A 16,898-nucleotide genomic window follows, 5' to 3' on the forward strand; every position below is an offset into this window, starting at 1 on the left:
GCCTCTCAAGTTGCGGTCTTCCGCAGCTGCCCCTGCCCTGAGCTGAGGCCACACTCGGGCTGCCCCAGACCAGCTTGGCTAAGAAGAGAGGCGCTGCTAGCACGGAGGGCGCTCGGCAGAGAGCAGTGGGAGCTACTTTATTGTGTTGTCAGTAAGCCACGCAGCAGCCTGACTGCCCTCAGGACCCAAGCCCGGCCTCCCCGCAAACAAACGGTACAGCGGCTTTCTGGGGCTGACTCGGGGGTGTGTGGGACAGGGTCTACCTGGACAAGGGTGTCCTCCACAGGAACAAACTGTCCACAGAAGGGCCAAATGTGGCAGCGTCACCGGGGGATCATAATGCCCGAGACCTCTACCTGCCTAGGGCAGACCCACCAAGCACGGCAGGGTGGGCAAGAGCCTGGACCCCACCCTGCAAACCTGAGTTCCAGCTGGTCCACTGCTGCCCACTGGCCCCAGGCAGGGACACAGACACACGCACACTAGGAGACAGCCCAGAGGGCCTAGGGGGAGGGGTTGGAACACAGCCTGGCAGGGCCCTCAGGAGGATGCTGGCTGCAACTTCTCCAGGGCTTTCTTCTGCTTCTCAGTGGCGGCAGCCAAGGCCTCTGCCAGCTTTTCCTCAGGCATCATGTTGAGCACCTTGAGGGCGAAGAGGAGCTGACACTTGGCGGTGCTGACAAAGGCATTGCTGAGGAAGTTGGGGAAGCCCCCCATTCGGTCCTTCTGGGTGTAGAGTGGGACCCTCACGAGCCCCAGCACCTGTGAAGAAAGGAGGGGCAGTTGAGTTGGCATGGCCCCCACCTCACAGCAGCCCCTGCCAAGCTGCTGGGCTAAGGATGGAGGGCTGGTGAGCCAAAGCCTCTAGTTTCCCTTCCCAGGACCACCCCAGCAAAAAGCCAGTGCCCCAATGCCCCTGCCCTCCTCCCAGCGTATACCCCATGCTCCCCATTCCACTCGGTGAGCCTCGACCACCGGTAATGTAACTTCCAGCCCAGGACCCTCAAAACATCAAGCCCTCCACATGTTCTCTCTTCCCCTCCCTCCCGGCCCAGGGGCACACACCCACCACCCACCCCACGCCCCACGCCCGGGATTGGCAATGGCTGGCAGCAAGGCAGACTGTAACAGCCCGGGGGCGCCCCTGCCCCTCCATCCCGGCCCCAAGCCCCGTCCCCACCCGCCCGGGGACGCCCGGGACGTGTTACCCATCGGTGCCTTCCGCGGGGCCAGAGCCAACCCGGGGCGGGGCGGGGCCCGGCGGCGGCCCCACCTCCAGGCCGTGGTCTCGAGAGTGCAGTGCACTGATCTCCACGGCGTGCAGCTGCTCCAGCGTCAGCTGCCGCGCATACAGGTGCGCCACGACGCGCTGCGGGCCCTCGGTTAGGTGCGAGCTCAGGTAGTCCGCCTCGGTGAGGCGCAGGCAGCCCAGGCCCAGGCCCAGCACCCGGTTCAGCCCGTCCTCCAGCGACCAGAAGCGCCGGTCCACGAAGCCGCCAGGGAAGCCCAGGAGCCCGTCGAAGCGCATCTGCATCTGCAAAGGGAGCCGGTCAGCGGGCCGCGCCATGCCCCCGCCCTCGCCCGCCTGCCCGCCACCCCGTCCTCACCAGCACGGAGAAGCGCATGGGGATGCGGCCGAATAGCTGCCCGGGGTTGGCGGCGTACAGCATGGCGTGGCAAGAGTGGCTCCAGCCGGGTCCCAGGCGCATCGCCTCCACCCGGCTGATCTGTTTCAGCTCGGGCAGTGCCGCTGCCGACATCTTGGCACTGCCCCCGCCCTTCGGCGCCGGCCCCGCGGGCGCATGCGCCAGCATGGCCAATCCCCGCCCGGCGCCCAGCAAAGCCCACCCCTCGCCGACGTTGAGCCAACCGGAGGGACGGCACGAAGGGGATGGGCGGTGCTCGCTCCGGGCAGCAGCCACGCCTCCCAGGAAGCACTGCTCGCGCCCGGCCGAGCGTCTCTTCACTGGGTGCCTCCGACAGGAATGCCCATCGCTTCGTTCACGCACGTTGGTGACGGCCTCTGCATGCCGTGCCGCGCCGGCTCCGCCTAGAGCCGGGGCTGTGCGACCAGTCCATGTGCACGAAGCTTCCCAACGTGCGCACACGTGAGCAGGGGCCCTCCTGGCCCTGTAGCCTCCAGAGCTCCAGACCCGAGATGTGACACGCAGGGGAAGGCTTCCCTGCCATACACAGGTGTCGCGACCACCTGCCAGCCACCTCGCAGAAGCTGATGACAGTGCCGGGCTGCCCTCCTGTCACCTACTGGGTCCACGGGGAAGGCCTACCTGCTTACCTGGGTCTCAGGGCGCTGACTGATGAGCTCCACGTGGGTGTGGACATGCTGGGCACACGGGCAGGGGTCAGGCAGAGCGTAGCCTCGGGAGCTTCTCCAGCAGCCCACGTTCCTCAGTGGTATGACTGCCCTGAGCAGACCCAGGGGGCAGAACAGCAGGGGCGGGCAGTTAGGACCTGGGATACTCACTCCTGTTCCCTGCTGTGGTCACCTGCCAGGAGCAGAGCAGGGCCTGGGGGAGAGCAGGCACTAACCATTCAGTACCCTGCCACGTAACCATGGGGGGGGGGGGGCGGGACACATAGGAAAGGGTCAGACAGGCTATTGCTGCATGATTTTATTACTATAAATATACAGTAAAAACAAAAACCTAACCAGAGTACATCAAGTGATACCACGAGATGGTCCAAGGCGAGCACACCATTCATAGCGCCAGCTCTAGCCCCGCCCACCAGTGAGGAAGGGGGACTGCACGTGGGTGAGGGAGGGGTGGCAGGAGGGGGGGTCCATTGGCCCAGTATTCTGGCAGGAGTTGTTCGAGCCCCTGCTATGCTGATTCTCAGGTGGGGGTGGGGACCCAGGACGCTTGGAATCTAGAGCCTGGGGACCCTGGCTGGCTGGAAGCAGCACCTCTGCTGTTGAAAGACTCTTTAAAACATCACAGGGGCCTGGTGGGCCCTGCTCCAGGGGCCCCAGAAAACAAGGCAGAAATACATGGGAATGCTGGCATGGCACTGGGGGAGGGGGAAAACCAAAGCCCCCCAAGGTAGGCAGACCACAGCGAGGCTCCCACGTGGAGACATCTGAGACTCAAATGGGAGGGCCATCATTCCCGCTCGAACACAGTATCCCACCCCACCTCCACACCACTGGCTACTTGGAGGGCCCTAGCCCACTGAGTTGGAGGAGAAGGGGAACAGAGTGAGTGGTGGCCCCAGGGGAGACTCAAGACAACATCAACCCCTCCCCACCCCCCCGGAGCGGAACCACAATGACAGGTGGGTCCCGAGAACTACCGGGCCCCACACCCTGCCCTCCCAGCCAGACTCCCTGAAGGTCTGGGGAAACAGGAAGCTGCCATCAGTCCTTCATCTGTACCAGCCAGGTACAACACGTCGTCCTCAGAAGAGGGCCGGGCAGCCTGTGTGCTTGGCTTTCAGAGCGCTGGCTGCGGGCATGTGCAGACAGGAGGCCAGGAGCTGAGGGCTCCACGCTGCAGCTGGTTCAGCTTTCAAAAGTGGGTCAGCTCGGTGGCCCCGAGGTCAGGATAGGGGCCACCCAGTGGAGGCCAGGGAGGGCCGGTGGTGCCAAAGGGCATCTCCAGAGAGGCTGAGCATCCTGCAAGTGGGAAGCAGAAGGGGCTTATGCTGGGCCCAGAGGCTGCCCCCTCTTTGAGCCTATAGTGCAGGTCCACGTGGGTGGGGCTGATTCAGAAGTAAGCACCTGGGGCTCTCAGCCCTGTCTTGGAGCTGTCCACCCAGGCACCTTGGCAGGATAAGGCAGGGGTGCTTTCCTCAGAGGTGTGTCTTACTCCTGGCCACACCTGTCCACCTGGTCCTTACCCCCACCCTCAGCCCCCACCCTGCTTTGTGGGCATGGCCCAGCTCGATGTGCAGTACCGATCTACTCCAGGAGGCTGCGCTTCCTGCCCAAGCCCACCCACCCTGAGGCGAGGTACCACGACACAAGCACCTCCAGCTAGGATGCCACCAGACGCTCTGCACGGCCCCTGGCTGCTGAGCAGCAGCCCCCCAGCACAGGGGGGACTAGACAGCCTTCAGCCAGCCCACAGCCCTCTGCAGTCCAGTCTGTCCTCTACGTTTTACACAAAAGCAACCCTCAAACAGCTATGGAAGTCACAACCAACTCTCTGCGAGCGTTGGCTGCTGTCTGTCCGAAGATGGCTGAGGAAGAAGGATTTGGTGGGGACAGGAACAACCTGTGCCCAGCTGAGAAAGAGACACCAGAGCCTGGGGGATCACAGGGACCCCAACAAGTGGAGGGGTCCAGATGGGACCCTCAGTCATCAAACTTCACCAGGGCCCACCTTGCCCTGAGCTTGCCCGCCAGGGCTTGGATTCAGAGTCTAGGCCCCGGGGACCCCGTGACTGGAAGAAATCTAGAAAGGCTGAAGGACTGTCAGGCCCACCCCGAAGCAGAGAAAGGCACGTACCAGCTTACTCCTCGACACCAATAGAGCAGGAGTCGGGGCCCAGGGCTGCCAGAGAGGAGGAGAGACAGACGGAGCTCAATTAGCAAAGCGCTGCTGCCCAGGGCAGCCCTCGAGGGTGGGAGCCACTGACTCCCATTGGACACAGGGCCTGCTCGCTCCAGCTTCAGCCTGAGGGCAGTGCCCTGAGAGATGCACAGGCTGCCAGCGCACCCCTCTGTGTCTACCAAGTAGGGAGCTAGAGCTGGAGATGGGGGCAGTCACTGAGGCCTGGAAGGATCCCGCCTCACCGGGACCAGGACACCAGGGTCCTCAGCTTCCCCCCAAGCCTGGTCTTTTCCTGTCAGCAGGGAACACGGGTGTTCAGAGAACTCACGACCTCCCACAGGCCGCCCGTGTAGCTGTTAACAAGGAAAGGCGGCGTGTGTGTGTGTGTGTGTGCGCACGCGCGCGCACCTGGGCACACGTTCTTGCACGTGCACGCACTGAAAGGGCACCTGAGACAGCTGTGAGCCAGCACAGCCAGGGCCCAGGAGGGGCTGGCACAAGCGGACAGGAGGGCCACCACACTTCCTCCCACAGGCCCCTATAGCGCCTGCTCCCCAGCAGCAGGCATGCCTATTGGCCTCAGGGTTCTGAGAGAGCCCAGACCGATGGCTGCCTACAACAGCCAGGCCAGACTTGGCCGTATAAGCTGGCGGGACCCCCGGGCACCATCAGGCAGGGCCACTGCCACCATTCCCCTGAGCTGACTAGCTCCTCAGACTCAGCATGGAGGCCTGGCGGGCACACTCACTAGGGTCTCCGGGACCCCTGAAAACATCCCCGCAGGGGATGTGTGACTGTGTCAAGGGTCTCTCTGAGCTGAGTTGCCCAGTGACCACACAGCGGGGATCCACCTCTGGTGGTTTAGGTGAGAGAAAGGGTGCCAGAGGGATGGGGGGTGCTGGGGTCAAGATGAGGAAGTGGGGACAAGAGAGCTCTTCCTCGGGAACTCTGGTCCCTCCGTCTTCCTTCCTGCTGCCCCCACCCCGATGCTGGGGTGTGAGACCCCCAGGGTACTCCTCTCTGCCATGGGTGAATCCGCCTTGCTGCCCTGAGCGCTGCTGCCCAAAGCAGACACAAAAGAGTGGAGTTCCCTCCAGGGGTCACCACAAGGTCAGAACCCAGCTCCCCCTCCTCTAAGAGAACTTACTAGAAGCCCTGTCATTGTTACTGGTGACTCCCACCATGGGCTCTTATTTTAGGGACAGCCCCTCTGCACCAGTAAAATCCACCAGAGGGGGCCGCTAGGGGTTGTGGCTTGCCCATCAAAGTCCATCCCAATCCCTCCACCCAGATGGGGTTGGGTAAAGACTGGCAGTGTCAGGCTCAGGCAAGCAGCTGTCTCTGGTGTCCTGTCTGCATTCCAGCACCTTCCACGGTAGCTGATGGCCCACCCCCACTCCCTGCCCTTCCTGGGAGCCCAGGGCCTAAAGCAGAGGAACTGGAGCCCATCCCTGGGTCCCGTGGTCTTGCTGGCACCCTGATGACTGTGTGCCCTGGCCCCAAGGGAGCAGCTGGCCAGCCACTGGGACAGATGGAAGCCCAGGGGTGGTTAAGCCTGCTCATTCTGGCCAGGACCCTCTGCCCGCCCGACCCTGACCGTAAGCACACGCTTGCTCTGGCCTGAGGCAGAAGCCCTGTGGCTGCCTCTCTAGCGCCTGAACTGGATCCCAGAGGGGCCTCGCGTACCGTCAGATGGAGGCCACGGAACTGACTGCAACCCTGGCCCGCCATGCCAGAGAAGGAAAGCCTCTGCCGAGGGGCCTGGACAGGGGTGCACACTGTACCTGGCAGGTAGATGTCGGCAGGTGGGCCAAGGGCACGGTGCTCAGGGCTGCCGTCCTGCAGGACGCTCTTGATGGATGGGGCCTGGCTCTCTGCGGGGCAAAGGCGAAGTCAGAAGCACACACAGCCCCACGCCTCACCCGCATGCCCACCAGCCTCTCCTCTACTCCTCCTTCCCCCTACTCCCTGGCTTATTGTCCCTTACAGAGACATTCCTACATTCTGGTGGTATTAACCCTTTCTTGTCTGTCCTCTTGACATGGGCCCTGGTCTGAGGATCAGACCCCTGGGACCTAGCAGGACAGGGCCCACACTCTAGAGATGAGGGGTCTGCCTCGGGTGGTGGAGCCTGCAGGCCACAAGAGATGACCAAGCATCGTGGAACACGACAAATGACACCGGCAGACCTGGGTCAGGCCTGGCTGCCAGCAGGCCATGAGGGAGCCCAGAAACACCGAGCCTCTCACCTGGCTTCAGGGATGACGACAGCTCGCCCACCTCGTCCATGACGAAGCTCTAGGGAACAAAGGGGAGTCCAAGGCTGGCCAGAGCTCCCCATCACCATGGGCTGGGCCCACCTCAGGGCACACAGGGGATGCTGGGGTCAGGCCGGGGTTGAGGCAGAGCAGGGACCTCCTCACCTCAGGGGAGCTACTTTCGGCACCGCTCAGTGGGGGTGGGGCCTCCTCCTCTTCTTCATGGATAGGGGAGGATGGAGAACGCAGGGTGCTAGGGTAGAGGACACAGAGAGAGAATGGGCTTGGAGAGACCAGGCCCCCATACAAAACACACTGGGCCGGCAGCCCCCAGCCAGGGCTCCAGCCTGCAGTGGCCTTGCAGAGGTTGCCAGGATCTGCAGGGAGGGTCCTTGGGGAAGGCTCTGCTTCGGGCCCCCGTGCTGACCAGCGCTGACTATCGGCTCAAGCTATGTTCACCAGGCTCGTTGTCCTAAAGGGAGCAGGGCCCACAAGCGGCTGCTCTCAGGCAGGGGGGCTCGGTGAGAGGCCGACCAGGATCAGGACCCCACAGCTCCCACACATCTCCAGAGGGGCCCCGTTGTCTGTACACATCACCCAGGTGGGTACTTCACTGGGCACAGCTCAACGCAGCACACCTTATCAGGGAGCAGCCCAGGGCCACCCTGCATGGTGAGACTCCAGGCAGCACACGCACACAGGTGCCAGTCCTAACGTGGCCCCCGCAGTGTCTCCCACAGACGACCCACTGCCACCACCACCAGGTGTGTCTGGCCTCCTTGACCCTACACGGGGTTTCTGGTAGAGCGGCTAAGGGATCTGAACATTCACACTCAGTGAGCAGCCTGGTGCCTGACCCACGGCATCACCAGGACTCTAGGAACAGCCCACTGCAGAGTGCCCACTCAATTCTCTCTGCCGGGGGAAACAGGCAGTTACCAGTCGAGCTTCCTGGCATGCCTGGAACCAAACCCAGACTCCAGCCCATAGTCCCTCCGAGACCTGACCATCCTCTTGTAGAGAATAATGACCCCAGGCGTCTGCCCTCTGCTCTCTCTGCCAGCCTGAGTCTGAGGCCACTGGGACCTGAGGGTCCCGCGTGAGAGAGCGAGGTGCTGGCGGGTCCGGGTAGATCCAATGTGGGGGCCATGAATGGGCACCAGCTATGTCACCGGGCAGGACGTGCCTCTGTGACCAGCCTCTCAGATGTGCACACTGTGCCAGCAGCCTAAGACATGAGGGATGGGTGGCCAGCTGGAGGCTTTGCTGCTTGCACAAGCCTTGCATCCTCCTGACAGCAAGCATGCCATCTGGGAGGGCTGCAGCGCAGTGTCAGGGCACAGAGGCTGGCACGGACTGTTGGGAAGTAGGCACCTGGTCTGCCTACTGGGTCTAGAAGCTTTATGGAACCCAGCTCAGCTCCACTGCACCTGGCAGTACACAGGCTTCCAGGGACAGATGGAGCCCTGGCCAGGATCTGAACCTGGGCCTTCTCCACAACAGGCAAGGATGCTACCACTGACCCACCACTGCCTCGTGGGCGTAAACCACAGCCACGAACACCAGCCGTCATCAAATCTGCTACGTTATTCCAGCCAAGCATGGGGTGAAATGCAACATTTAAAGCCACAGATGAACTGAACTTGAACTCCCCCAGAGCAGGGGCTGGGGGTCTCCCACCACGCCCAGACATGTGGGCTGCTGGCACTGACTCACCTGTCGGGAGACCTGGGCCTCAGTTTGCCCTTCTGGTGGCCGCTGTCCACCATCTGCTCGGTGCCGGCAAGCGGACAGATGGCCTGGGAGAGGCCATCGGACACTCCCGAGTACGTGATCTCCTCGTACAAGGGGGCTGAGGGAACGGCAGGGGAGGCGGCCCGCAGGCCATTGAGTGCTTCCAGCAGGGAGACGGGCTCATAGCCTGGTGGGATGCTGTCGGGGCTCTGCAGGGAAAAGGGAGGTGAGCAGGGGCTGGCCTGGCACCCTGCCAGCTTCCCCAGCGCCCCAGACACTGGCTTGCAGCCCCGAGGACAGTCTAACCCCAAACCCACTCTCCCAGGGGTGTAAGCTCCCCCTCCTGAGCTGCTCTGAAGATAGACCCGCCCCCTAAAACTGGCAGCAGTGGACCCCGAGTGTGAATCAAAAGCACAGGCCTCAAGGCTAGGTCCCTGTTCCCACCGAGTGCAGGACACACAGGCTAGAGTGCTCCTGGCCAGTTGGGTCTGTGGAGAGGGGCACCCAGACATCCACATGCCCAACTCAGTCGGCCGCTGGAGCAAGGCCTTGGGCAGCCCTGCTGGCTCCAGTCCTGCCTCAGCTGGGAGGGTCGTGAGAGAGGGTTAGTGACAGCGAGGAAAGGCAGAGAGCAAAGCCATGCCGAGGGGAGAGGCCAGTTGGGGATCAGGCTCCAGGACTCCAGGAGCCAGGGGCACTGATGGGTGGGTGCCAGCTGCTGCTGCAGAGGGTGCTGCTGGGGACCCCTAGTTTGGTTGGAGGTGGAGCCCATCACCAAGGGTGTCTGCATTGAAGCTGACGGTGAACAGTAGGGGTGGGTGGGCCACCCCCCATGCCCACCCCCACACGCACTCGACAGGAAGCGGCACCAAGCTGCCAGTGCCCTGAGCTCGCAGTACTCTGCCCAGCAGCTCCCTCTACTGGATCGGGCCTCCCTCCCACGGTGAGCACGGTCAGCACCTGTGCCCACACTGCCATCGATGGAACTGCTTGGGCCCTCCTCCTCCAGAGGGGGCAGATCAACGACTGACCCCCAGTCTCCAGGATGGGAGCCGGGTTTGCGAGGCCAGTTAGAGCCTCTTGGAGCCCCACTTCCTGGTCCCCTGGTCTGCGAGGGCTGGCCTGACCTGGTAAGGGGTGGGAGTGAGAGCCCCTCCGAGCCCCACTTCCTCATCCTTATGGCTTGCTCTCCAAGAGGGTCGCTGGTCCAGTGGGGTAGGGGGCTCGGGTCCACAGTGCCCTCACTTGCTGGTTGGCCTGCCCTGGTCCCCTGGCCTACTCCCTGAGCAAGTCACCCTAGCCTAGTGGGGGCTGGGGATGTCCCTCAGAGCCCCCACTTTCTCATTCCTCTGATCTGCTCCCTGAGGTGATCAGCCTGCTCTAGTGGGGGCAGGGAGGGGGCCTGGGCCCCTCAGAAGACCCACGTGCTGGTTGGCCTGATAACAGGGTAAGGGGTGAGAGCCCCTTGGAGAGCCCACCCCCAGGTTCCCCTGACCTGTTCCCCAAAACAGCAAGGAAGACAGGAAGTGAGAAGCCCAGAGACCCTGGCGGAGGAGAGCGGGGCACGCAGCATGCGAGAGGCAGAAGAGCAGCCACGTAAGTGAGTTAGTGCCGCTGGACACTCGTCCTGCTGCCAGCAAGAAACAAGGGAACCGGGACACCGGGCGGCCAGCACGGCGGTGGGGCTCCCTGGCGGGCGGGCGGGCAGTGGGTGGGCTGTGAGTGAGGGCGCGGCCGAGGCGGCCCAGGCGCACTTACGGTTTCCCTTTTGGGTTTCTTGCTGGCCAGGGAGGCAGGGCTCGACTTTGGTTTTTTAAAGGGGCACTGTCGAGATAAAAATCACAGGTTTAAAACTACGGGAGGGGCAGCGCCCCCGAGAAGGTTCTCGGACCTCGGTCGGGGGCCTTGAGGTGGACTCTGACAGACGTTCAAGGGGGCCTGCGTCTGCATCGGTGACCCCCAACACCCACCACTCAGTCGGAGCCGGGAGCAGGCGGAGGGCAGGTGGGTGCCACCCACAGGCTGGGAGTGTGGCGTGTGGGACAGAAGGACACAACCCATATGGCATCTCAGCCACAAGGGAGATGCTGCTCCAACCCGGCACACATACCCAATTCAAGAGGGCCGGCTCACCCGGGACAATGCCCCGGTGCAGGGTCACCGAGACCCACTGACCCTGCAAGCTGAGACCTTTTTGCAGGCCCGGCCTGAGCTGCAAGCCCAGGGGGTGCTGGGCAGTAAGCCAGTGCCTGTGGCCCACCCAGTGTGCTTAGCCCTCCACAGCCTGGCCCGGGCGCATGCTGTGAGCTGGAGCCCATACCATGGGTGCTCACACCAATAGGTGTGCCCACCACTGCCCCAGCACCAACCACAGCCCGCAGAGAGACACCAAGGCCTTTTTCTGGTGTGAGGAGCTGGTGGCGCTCCAGGAAACTGGTCCCAAGGGGGTAAGGGGGCCCAAGGTCAGGGTACAAAAGACAAGCCAGGCATCGGGATTTGAAGGGGACACACAGGCATGCATCCTGTGAGGGGCACAGTGGATCTGCCTCCACCAGAGAGGCCCAGCCACAGGCTAGGCACATGTTGAGGAGGGGGCCGCCAGGGGGTCACCTCCCAATGGGTCAAGTCCCCTCTTATAAACCATCATTCCACACACCCTCCTCAGGAGGATGGCAGCTCCACTGCTAGCTCTCTAGGTTCCGACTCCTATGAGCCAGAGCAGGGTCTAGTCAGGGGTCTCTGGTCCCAAGTCCCCAGCGGTCCACCTCAGCAAGAGGGTGGGAGGAGGGCAGCATCACAGACCCGCTGGGGGAAAAGGCACAGCAGTCAGGCTGGAGGAGGGGTGTCCGTGAGCAGGGAATCCAAGTGGCTCCTCCTCAGGCAGGGCCACTGGGTGCTCACAGGCTACCATGGGAGGGCCTGTCAGGGTGCTCAGCTACCCTGGTGGCCACGCCTGCCCAAGGGACAGGTGAGGCCAGGCTGTCTGGCACTGCCCGGAGGCCTCACAACACTGCCAATCCCACCCCAGCACGCTCCGCTCGCCCCCAGGCAGAAGGCCGGGGCACTTACTGAGTGCTCGTCATGGTCCACGCTCTGGGCCAGCACAGGGCTGAAGGAGACGGGGGACAGGGGCCCGGGTTTCTTCCGCACAGCACGGATCTGTAGCAGGGCCCGGAAGGCTGTGACACAGGGGGACAGGGCTCTCATCAGGCAGGTGACACCAACACCCCCGCTACTTCCAAGTCTGCAGCAGCAGCCCAAGGACAAGCCCCACTTCCTGCTCAGAGGAAGGAGTCAGCAGGGTGCCCTGGGGTCCACAGAAGCCAGAGGAAACCCAGGAACCGTGCCCCACATGGAAAATGGAACCCTCACACCAAGGTCAAGGTCAGCCCCCAGGCTCCTGGAGCTCAGCTAGTGCCACTGCACCTGGAGCGTGGCACCCTCTGGGAGGTCTACCCTACACACGGGAAGCACAGTGTTTGTGTGAATGGGGAGGGGCAGAGGGGTCACACCCTCCAAGTCAATGGTCAGTCTCCCTGACGCTGCGCGCCATCTCGACAACAGAAGTCAATTCCGCAGCTACACTCGCTCCCATGTGCGCTCCAGAATAAAGGGCCCCTGGTCCGTGCAGCCAGCAGACACCTGTCCTGGGGGCATGCCAACACGCCCTGCTCCTGCAACGACATGCCCTGGCTGCCATAGCGGGGCCAATCCTTCTCCTTCCCCAAGCACCCCGCCCCACCCTGTCTCCAGCCGAGGTGGCACTCACGCAGCCGGCAGATGGGGCAGTTGTTGGCCTGGTAGCGCAGGGTGTCGGCACAGGAATTGCAGAGGCAGAGGTGGCGGCAGGGCAGGATCAGGGTGTCGCGCAGGTCTGACAGGCACACCACGCACTCGCTGCTGTTGTCGCCGTTCTCGTCGTCGGAGGGCTGCGGGACAAGGGCCTGTGCGTCGGCCTCCAGGACCAGAGGAGGGGAGGGGGGAGGGGGTACAGAGAGACTGGAGGCGAGGAAGGGGCCTCATGCCGCCCCCACTGGCCCTGTCACCAGCTCCAGCCCCCCATCCTGAGGCTGATGCTGGGGGGCACGGGGGAGGCGGGGGGGCTGGCTCGAGGGGGACAGGGAGCCCTACCACCCGAGGGCACTGAGCTCCCTGCCCAGGCAGAAGGGAAACAACACCAAGCTGCGGTGAGGGAGGCCAATCCAGAAACCCCTGGCCAGCTGTGCAGTGTGGTGGCCCAGTGTTCCCCAAGTCCAAAGGTATGGCACTTAGTGAGCACAGGGTCCCCTGGCAGGTACCAGCAGTAGCCACCTGCACTGTCCCTCTAACTCCCCCGTCACCTTTATGTAGGTCCACAGCCCTGGTCTCTGCACAAGAAAACTGCCCGATGGCCTAAGCCAGCTTCTCCCAGACCAGCCGGACAAGCAGCAGGTTTGCTTGTGTAAAAGCTTTGTTTGCTTCTTAACTTGGTAAGATTTAATAGTGGTTTTCAAAAGCTACTTTGTATTAAAAATTATCACACTAGTTGTCCTCGTTCAGTTGTTAGATACCATCCAGTCACCATACAGACCCCGTGCCCGTCTCCTGGGTCTTCCTCTCAATTGCTCTGATGCTTGAGCCCAGGTGGCAGCCACTGTGTCCGTCCATCTAGTCCAAGGCCTTCCTCTTTTTTGCTGCTCCGCGACTTTCCCAAGCATGATGTCCTTCTCCAGGGCCTGGTCTCCCCCGACAACATGTCCAAAGTACATGAGACCAAGTCTCTCCATCCGGGCCCCTCAGGAGCGTTCTGGCTGTCCTGCTGCCAGGGCAGATTTGTTGGTTCTTGTGTTCATATGTTCTTCCCCAGCACACCATGCAATGCATCATGCAATGCATCAATTCTTACTCTTCGGTCATCCTTATTCAGTGTCCACTGTCACATGCAACTGAGGCAACTGAAATGCCATGACTGGGGTCAGGTGCACCTTAGTCCTCACAGGGACCTCCCTGCTGGCCCGCACTCGGCAGGGCCTTGTGTTTGCCTAATGCAGTGCATCATCTGACCTCCAGACTGCTGCTTCTGTGAGCACTGGCGAAGAAGCTTGGAATACCACAAGGGGTGGCTTGAACAAACAGGAATTTATTTTCTCATATTAAAGGCCAGACGCCTGACTTTGGGGCCTTGGCTCCAAGAGAAGTCCAGGCCCAGGTAGGGACTCACTAACATCCTGGGACCCCGGGTATTCTGGACCCTCTGTGACCAAGGGAAGTCCAACAGAGCCCAACATTGCTGCTCAGAGCAAATCCCCACTGTGGGCTGCAGTCGGCTGGTGGTGTCCCTCCAACAGTGCTCACTAATGCCACTGCAAGGACCATGGCCTGGACAAGGTTCCCCAGCCCATAGCAACTCAAGGTCAGCCCAGGTTCAAGTCCAGGGAGGCCTGTTCCTTGCTCAGCCGTGAGCCTGCATTGTGGGATACAGGGTCAGGGCCCCAGAGGGGCTTGTCCAGCAAAAAGGGCCTGATCAGCTCCATGGGGCTGACATCTACACCCTGGAGACATGCCCCAAACCCAGCCCTTCTTCAGGGAAGAGCTCACGACCTGATCGGAAGGGCCATGCCTACTTGGTTGAAAATAGCAAACCAGGCTTAACGGGTCTGCAGATCCTACTACCAGGCCACGGCAGCTCTCAAATTAACTAAAGCCGCCAAACCCAGTGCCACGAGTGACTGACTCAGTGACCCTCTGGAACAGAGGAACTGCCCTGTGGGTTTCCAAGGCTGTGACTCTTCACAGAAGCAGAGCGCCGCGTTGTTCACCCTCGGAGTGGACGCTCAAACACGAGCCAGTAAGGGTGGCTCTCCACCCCATCTTGCAAATACAGTGGCCCAGGCACCTCAAGCTGCCTGGGGCTGCAGTGACAGCGTGAAGTCCACGAGAGCGAAGACCAAGGGTCACAGGGCCAGAAAGAATTACTGCCTGCCACTGTGCCACAGAAAGCTGCCAGCCTCTGGCCTAGCAGGACTCCCTCCTGGAGCTGCAGCCCTGTCAACCTTCCGGCAGACTGCCCAGAGCACTGCCGACTCTCCCAGCCACACTTGCCAGGCCCTGCGAGGCTAGGACAGACTTAATCCAGGGACAACTTCAGAGGGCTCGCGGTGAAGCACAGGCCAGCAGGGGCAGCAGCTAGCAGTCCCTCAGGGAAGAGATGAGGTCATAGCCCGAGGTGGCCAGGAGGGGGCAGCAGGGGGCTTGGCCAGGGCCTCCAGGTGGCTCGCCCCAGCAGCCAGAGGGTTTCATAAAAGCCAAGGAGCCAGCTCAAATTCAGGTTGGGGATAGGGACTGTGAGGGGAGAGAAGGGGGGGGGGGGGCAGTGAGCTGCAGGGGGTGTGGGGGCAGAATGGCAGTGAAGGGGTCTGAGACGGGCAGCCCACCTCAGGGTTGTACTGTGTCACTGATCCATCGGTGTGTGCTTCACTGTATATTTTCACCCACAGTGTAAAACAGGAATTTCAAAACCTGTTTAAGTTATTGAAGTGTGGGCTCTGAGGAGCAGCCCGGGGGCTGGGGGAAGGAGGGTCAGGACAGGGCCCTTGAATACAGCTAGTGGTGGTGGGCCCCGGGGTGGGGGGATGGGGAACACGACACATGGGACAATAGGGGGTGCTGCTTGTGTGGGGTGGGTAGGTGGGTGGGTGGGTGGTGAGGGGGCGTGCACTCTCGCGCTCTCTCTCTTACCCGGCGGCCCACCCGCTCACCCACCCACCAGGCCCTACCTTCGTCTCCTGGTTGTTCTTATTCTCGATGCCGTAGATCTCTTGCAGTAGGTAGCTGACCCGGTCTACCTGGTGAGCAGAGGGGCATGCTGGGCTCTCCAGGGCTCTGCTCCCACCCTGCCCAGCCCCACCTAGGGAAGCAAGCCCAGTGTCGGGCCCCTGCCCAGCTCCCGACCCTGAGTCACCAGACACAGGGCCAGGGTCACAGGGGGGCTGTCCACCATAAAAGACCCTACTGAGTGCCATGAGGGCTTGGCCCCCCTACCTGCAGACACCCCAACCTGCATCAGTCCTTCAGAGCAACACAGGGGCTCCAGGAGCTGGGCTGTTCTTCCCGGACCAGTGTATGTATCTCTGGTCTCCAAGACTGACCCCTGCCCTACACAATGTCAAGCCCAGGCCATCTCCAAGGGGACACAAGCAGCTGGCACACACCTGCTCCCACCCACGCTGACAGCTTGTGCCTCAAGTCTGCTGGGTTCTCTCCATCTACCTTCTAGAAAGCTCCAGACTGAGGACACAGGGAAAACAGGCCTGGCCCAGCCCCCAGCCATGTTTCACACACCAAATCTAGCTCAGTTCCGTTTAGGGGACCCTCCACCCAAAAGGCCACTCCCCCGTGTATGGCCAGAAGACCCCAACCCCAAAGATAAGGAAAGACTCTGAGCCGCATGGTTGGTGTACAGGATATCCCCTGCTCTCTCTTCCCCAATAGCAGGTATAGACAGGGTGGGGTTTCTAAGTCTCGCTCCCTCCTTCAGCTCACCCTCCCCTCAAGTATTTACTGTGGACTGGCTGCCTTTCAAGGGGCCCTGGTGGCTCGGCTGCTAACTGAAAAGCCAGTGGTTTGAGGGAGAAAGCGGAGGCCATGTGTGCCCAGCATGACAGGGCAGGGGAGCCCTGGGGGCTGCTGTGAGTCAAAGAAGCACTCAGAGTGGACTTCTTGGTTTGGGGCTCAGTGGTGAGGCATGGCTGTGGGCCTGGGAGGCACAGCAGGACAGAGGAACCCCTTGTGTCTGTCAGGAAGAGGTTGTGTGACATGTGGGGAATGGGAGGGGCCAGCCAGGATGGGCACCGGGGAGTGAGGTTGTGTCCACATATGGTGGGGGTGGGGGGGGCAGGGGGCGCCTGGTGGCCCAGCAGTTTCCAGTGGGCTGTGTGAACCCCCAGCTGCTCGGTGAGGAAAGGTGAGGCCAGGTGTCGGCCGCTGTGAGGACAAGGGCCCTGGAAATGGCCTGGGGCCATTGGGAGGCGGGTCTGACCCAGTGGGACTATGCTGCATCCAAAGCACCCACAGAGTTCAAAGCTGCCTGCACCCAGATCCCCGCCCAGTCAGGGCCTCCGGTGGCAGGATGCTGGAGTGACTGAGTGTACGTGTGTGAGCAGTGTGAGGAGAGCAAGCAGAGAAACTTACAATTTGCTTCTGCTTGAGAGGTTTCACGGAGAAGCTGCCGTCCACATGCTGCCGGGAAGAGAACACTTGTTTGGTGAAGGCTAGGGCTGGTGCCTCTCAGCACAGCCAGCTGAACCCCCGACAGACACACAAACACATACAGCAACACCCACGTTCACATAAACAAAACAGACATGCCACCCCTCCCCACACAGCACATGCACAGACATACCGTGCAGGCACA

At 61.9% G+C, this 16,898-nt stretch overlaps 2 protein-coding genes across 3 annotated transcripts in view; both read right to left on the reverse strand.

The window, feature by feature from the left end:
• Positions 1-118: 118 nt before the first annotated feature.
• NUDT16L1 (nudix hydrolase 16 like 1) lies at positions 119-1,819 on the reverse strand. The gene is made up of 3 exons (XM_075564326.1): positions 1,608-1,819; positions 1,274-1,534; positions 119-762 (listed from the first exon to the last, which is right to left on the reverse strand). The coding sequence occupies exons 1-3, from the start codon at positions 1,812-1,814 to the stop codon at positions 541-543; spliced, it is 690 nt and encodes a 229-aa protein (XP_075420441.1). The 5' UTR covers positions 1,815-1,819; the 3' UTR covers positions 119-540.
• A 799-nt stretch (positions 1,820-2,618) lies between these two features.
• MGRN1 (mahogunin ring finger 1) overlaps positions 2,619-16,898 on the reverse strand; it is a 40,222-nt gene continuing 25,942 nt past the window's right edge. The window contains exons 8-18 of one of the 2 annotated variants that reach the window (XM_075564325.1): positions 16,676-16,723; positions 15,262-15,330; positions 12,276-12,435; positions 11,576-11,685; positions 10,265-10,330; positions 8,489-8,715; positions 6,938-7,025; positions 6,764-6,812; positions 6,299-6,388; positions 4,470-4,514; positions 2,619-3,634 (exon numbers count right to left, since the gene is read on the reverse strand). In XM_075564325.1, the coding sequence (XP_075420440.1) occupies positions 4,474-4,514; positions 6,299-6,388; positions 6,764-6,812; positions 6,938-7,025; positions 8,489-8,715; positions 10,265-10,330; positions 11,576-11,685; positions 12,276-12,435; positions 15,262-15,330; positions 16,676-16,723 (948 nt within the window). In that variant the 3' untranslated portion in view covers positions 2,619-3,634; positions 4,470-4,473. The remainder of the gene's footprint in view (positions 3,635-4,469; positions 4,515-6,298; positions 6,389-6,763; positions 6,813-6,937; positions 7,026-8,488; positions 8,716-10,264; positions 10,331-11,575; positions 11,686-12,275; positions 12,436-15,261; positions 15,331-16,675; positions 16,724-16,898) is intronic. The other variant, XM_075564323.1, reaches the window with a different exon arrangement.

Source organism: Tenrec ecaudatus, chromosome 12 (assembly GCF_050624435.1).
Source record: "Tenrec ecaudatus isolate mTenEca1 chromosome 12, mTenEca1.hap1, whole genome shotgun sequence".
In the NCBI taxonomy this organism is placed as follows: Eukaryota; Metazoa; Chordata; class Mammalia; order Afrosoricida; family Tenrecidae; genus Tenrec; species Tenrec ecaudatus.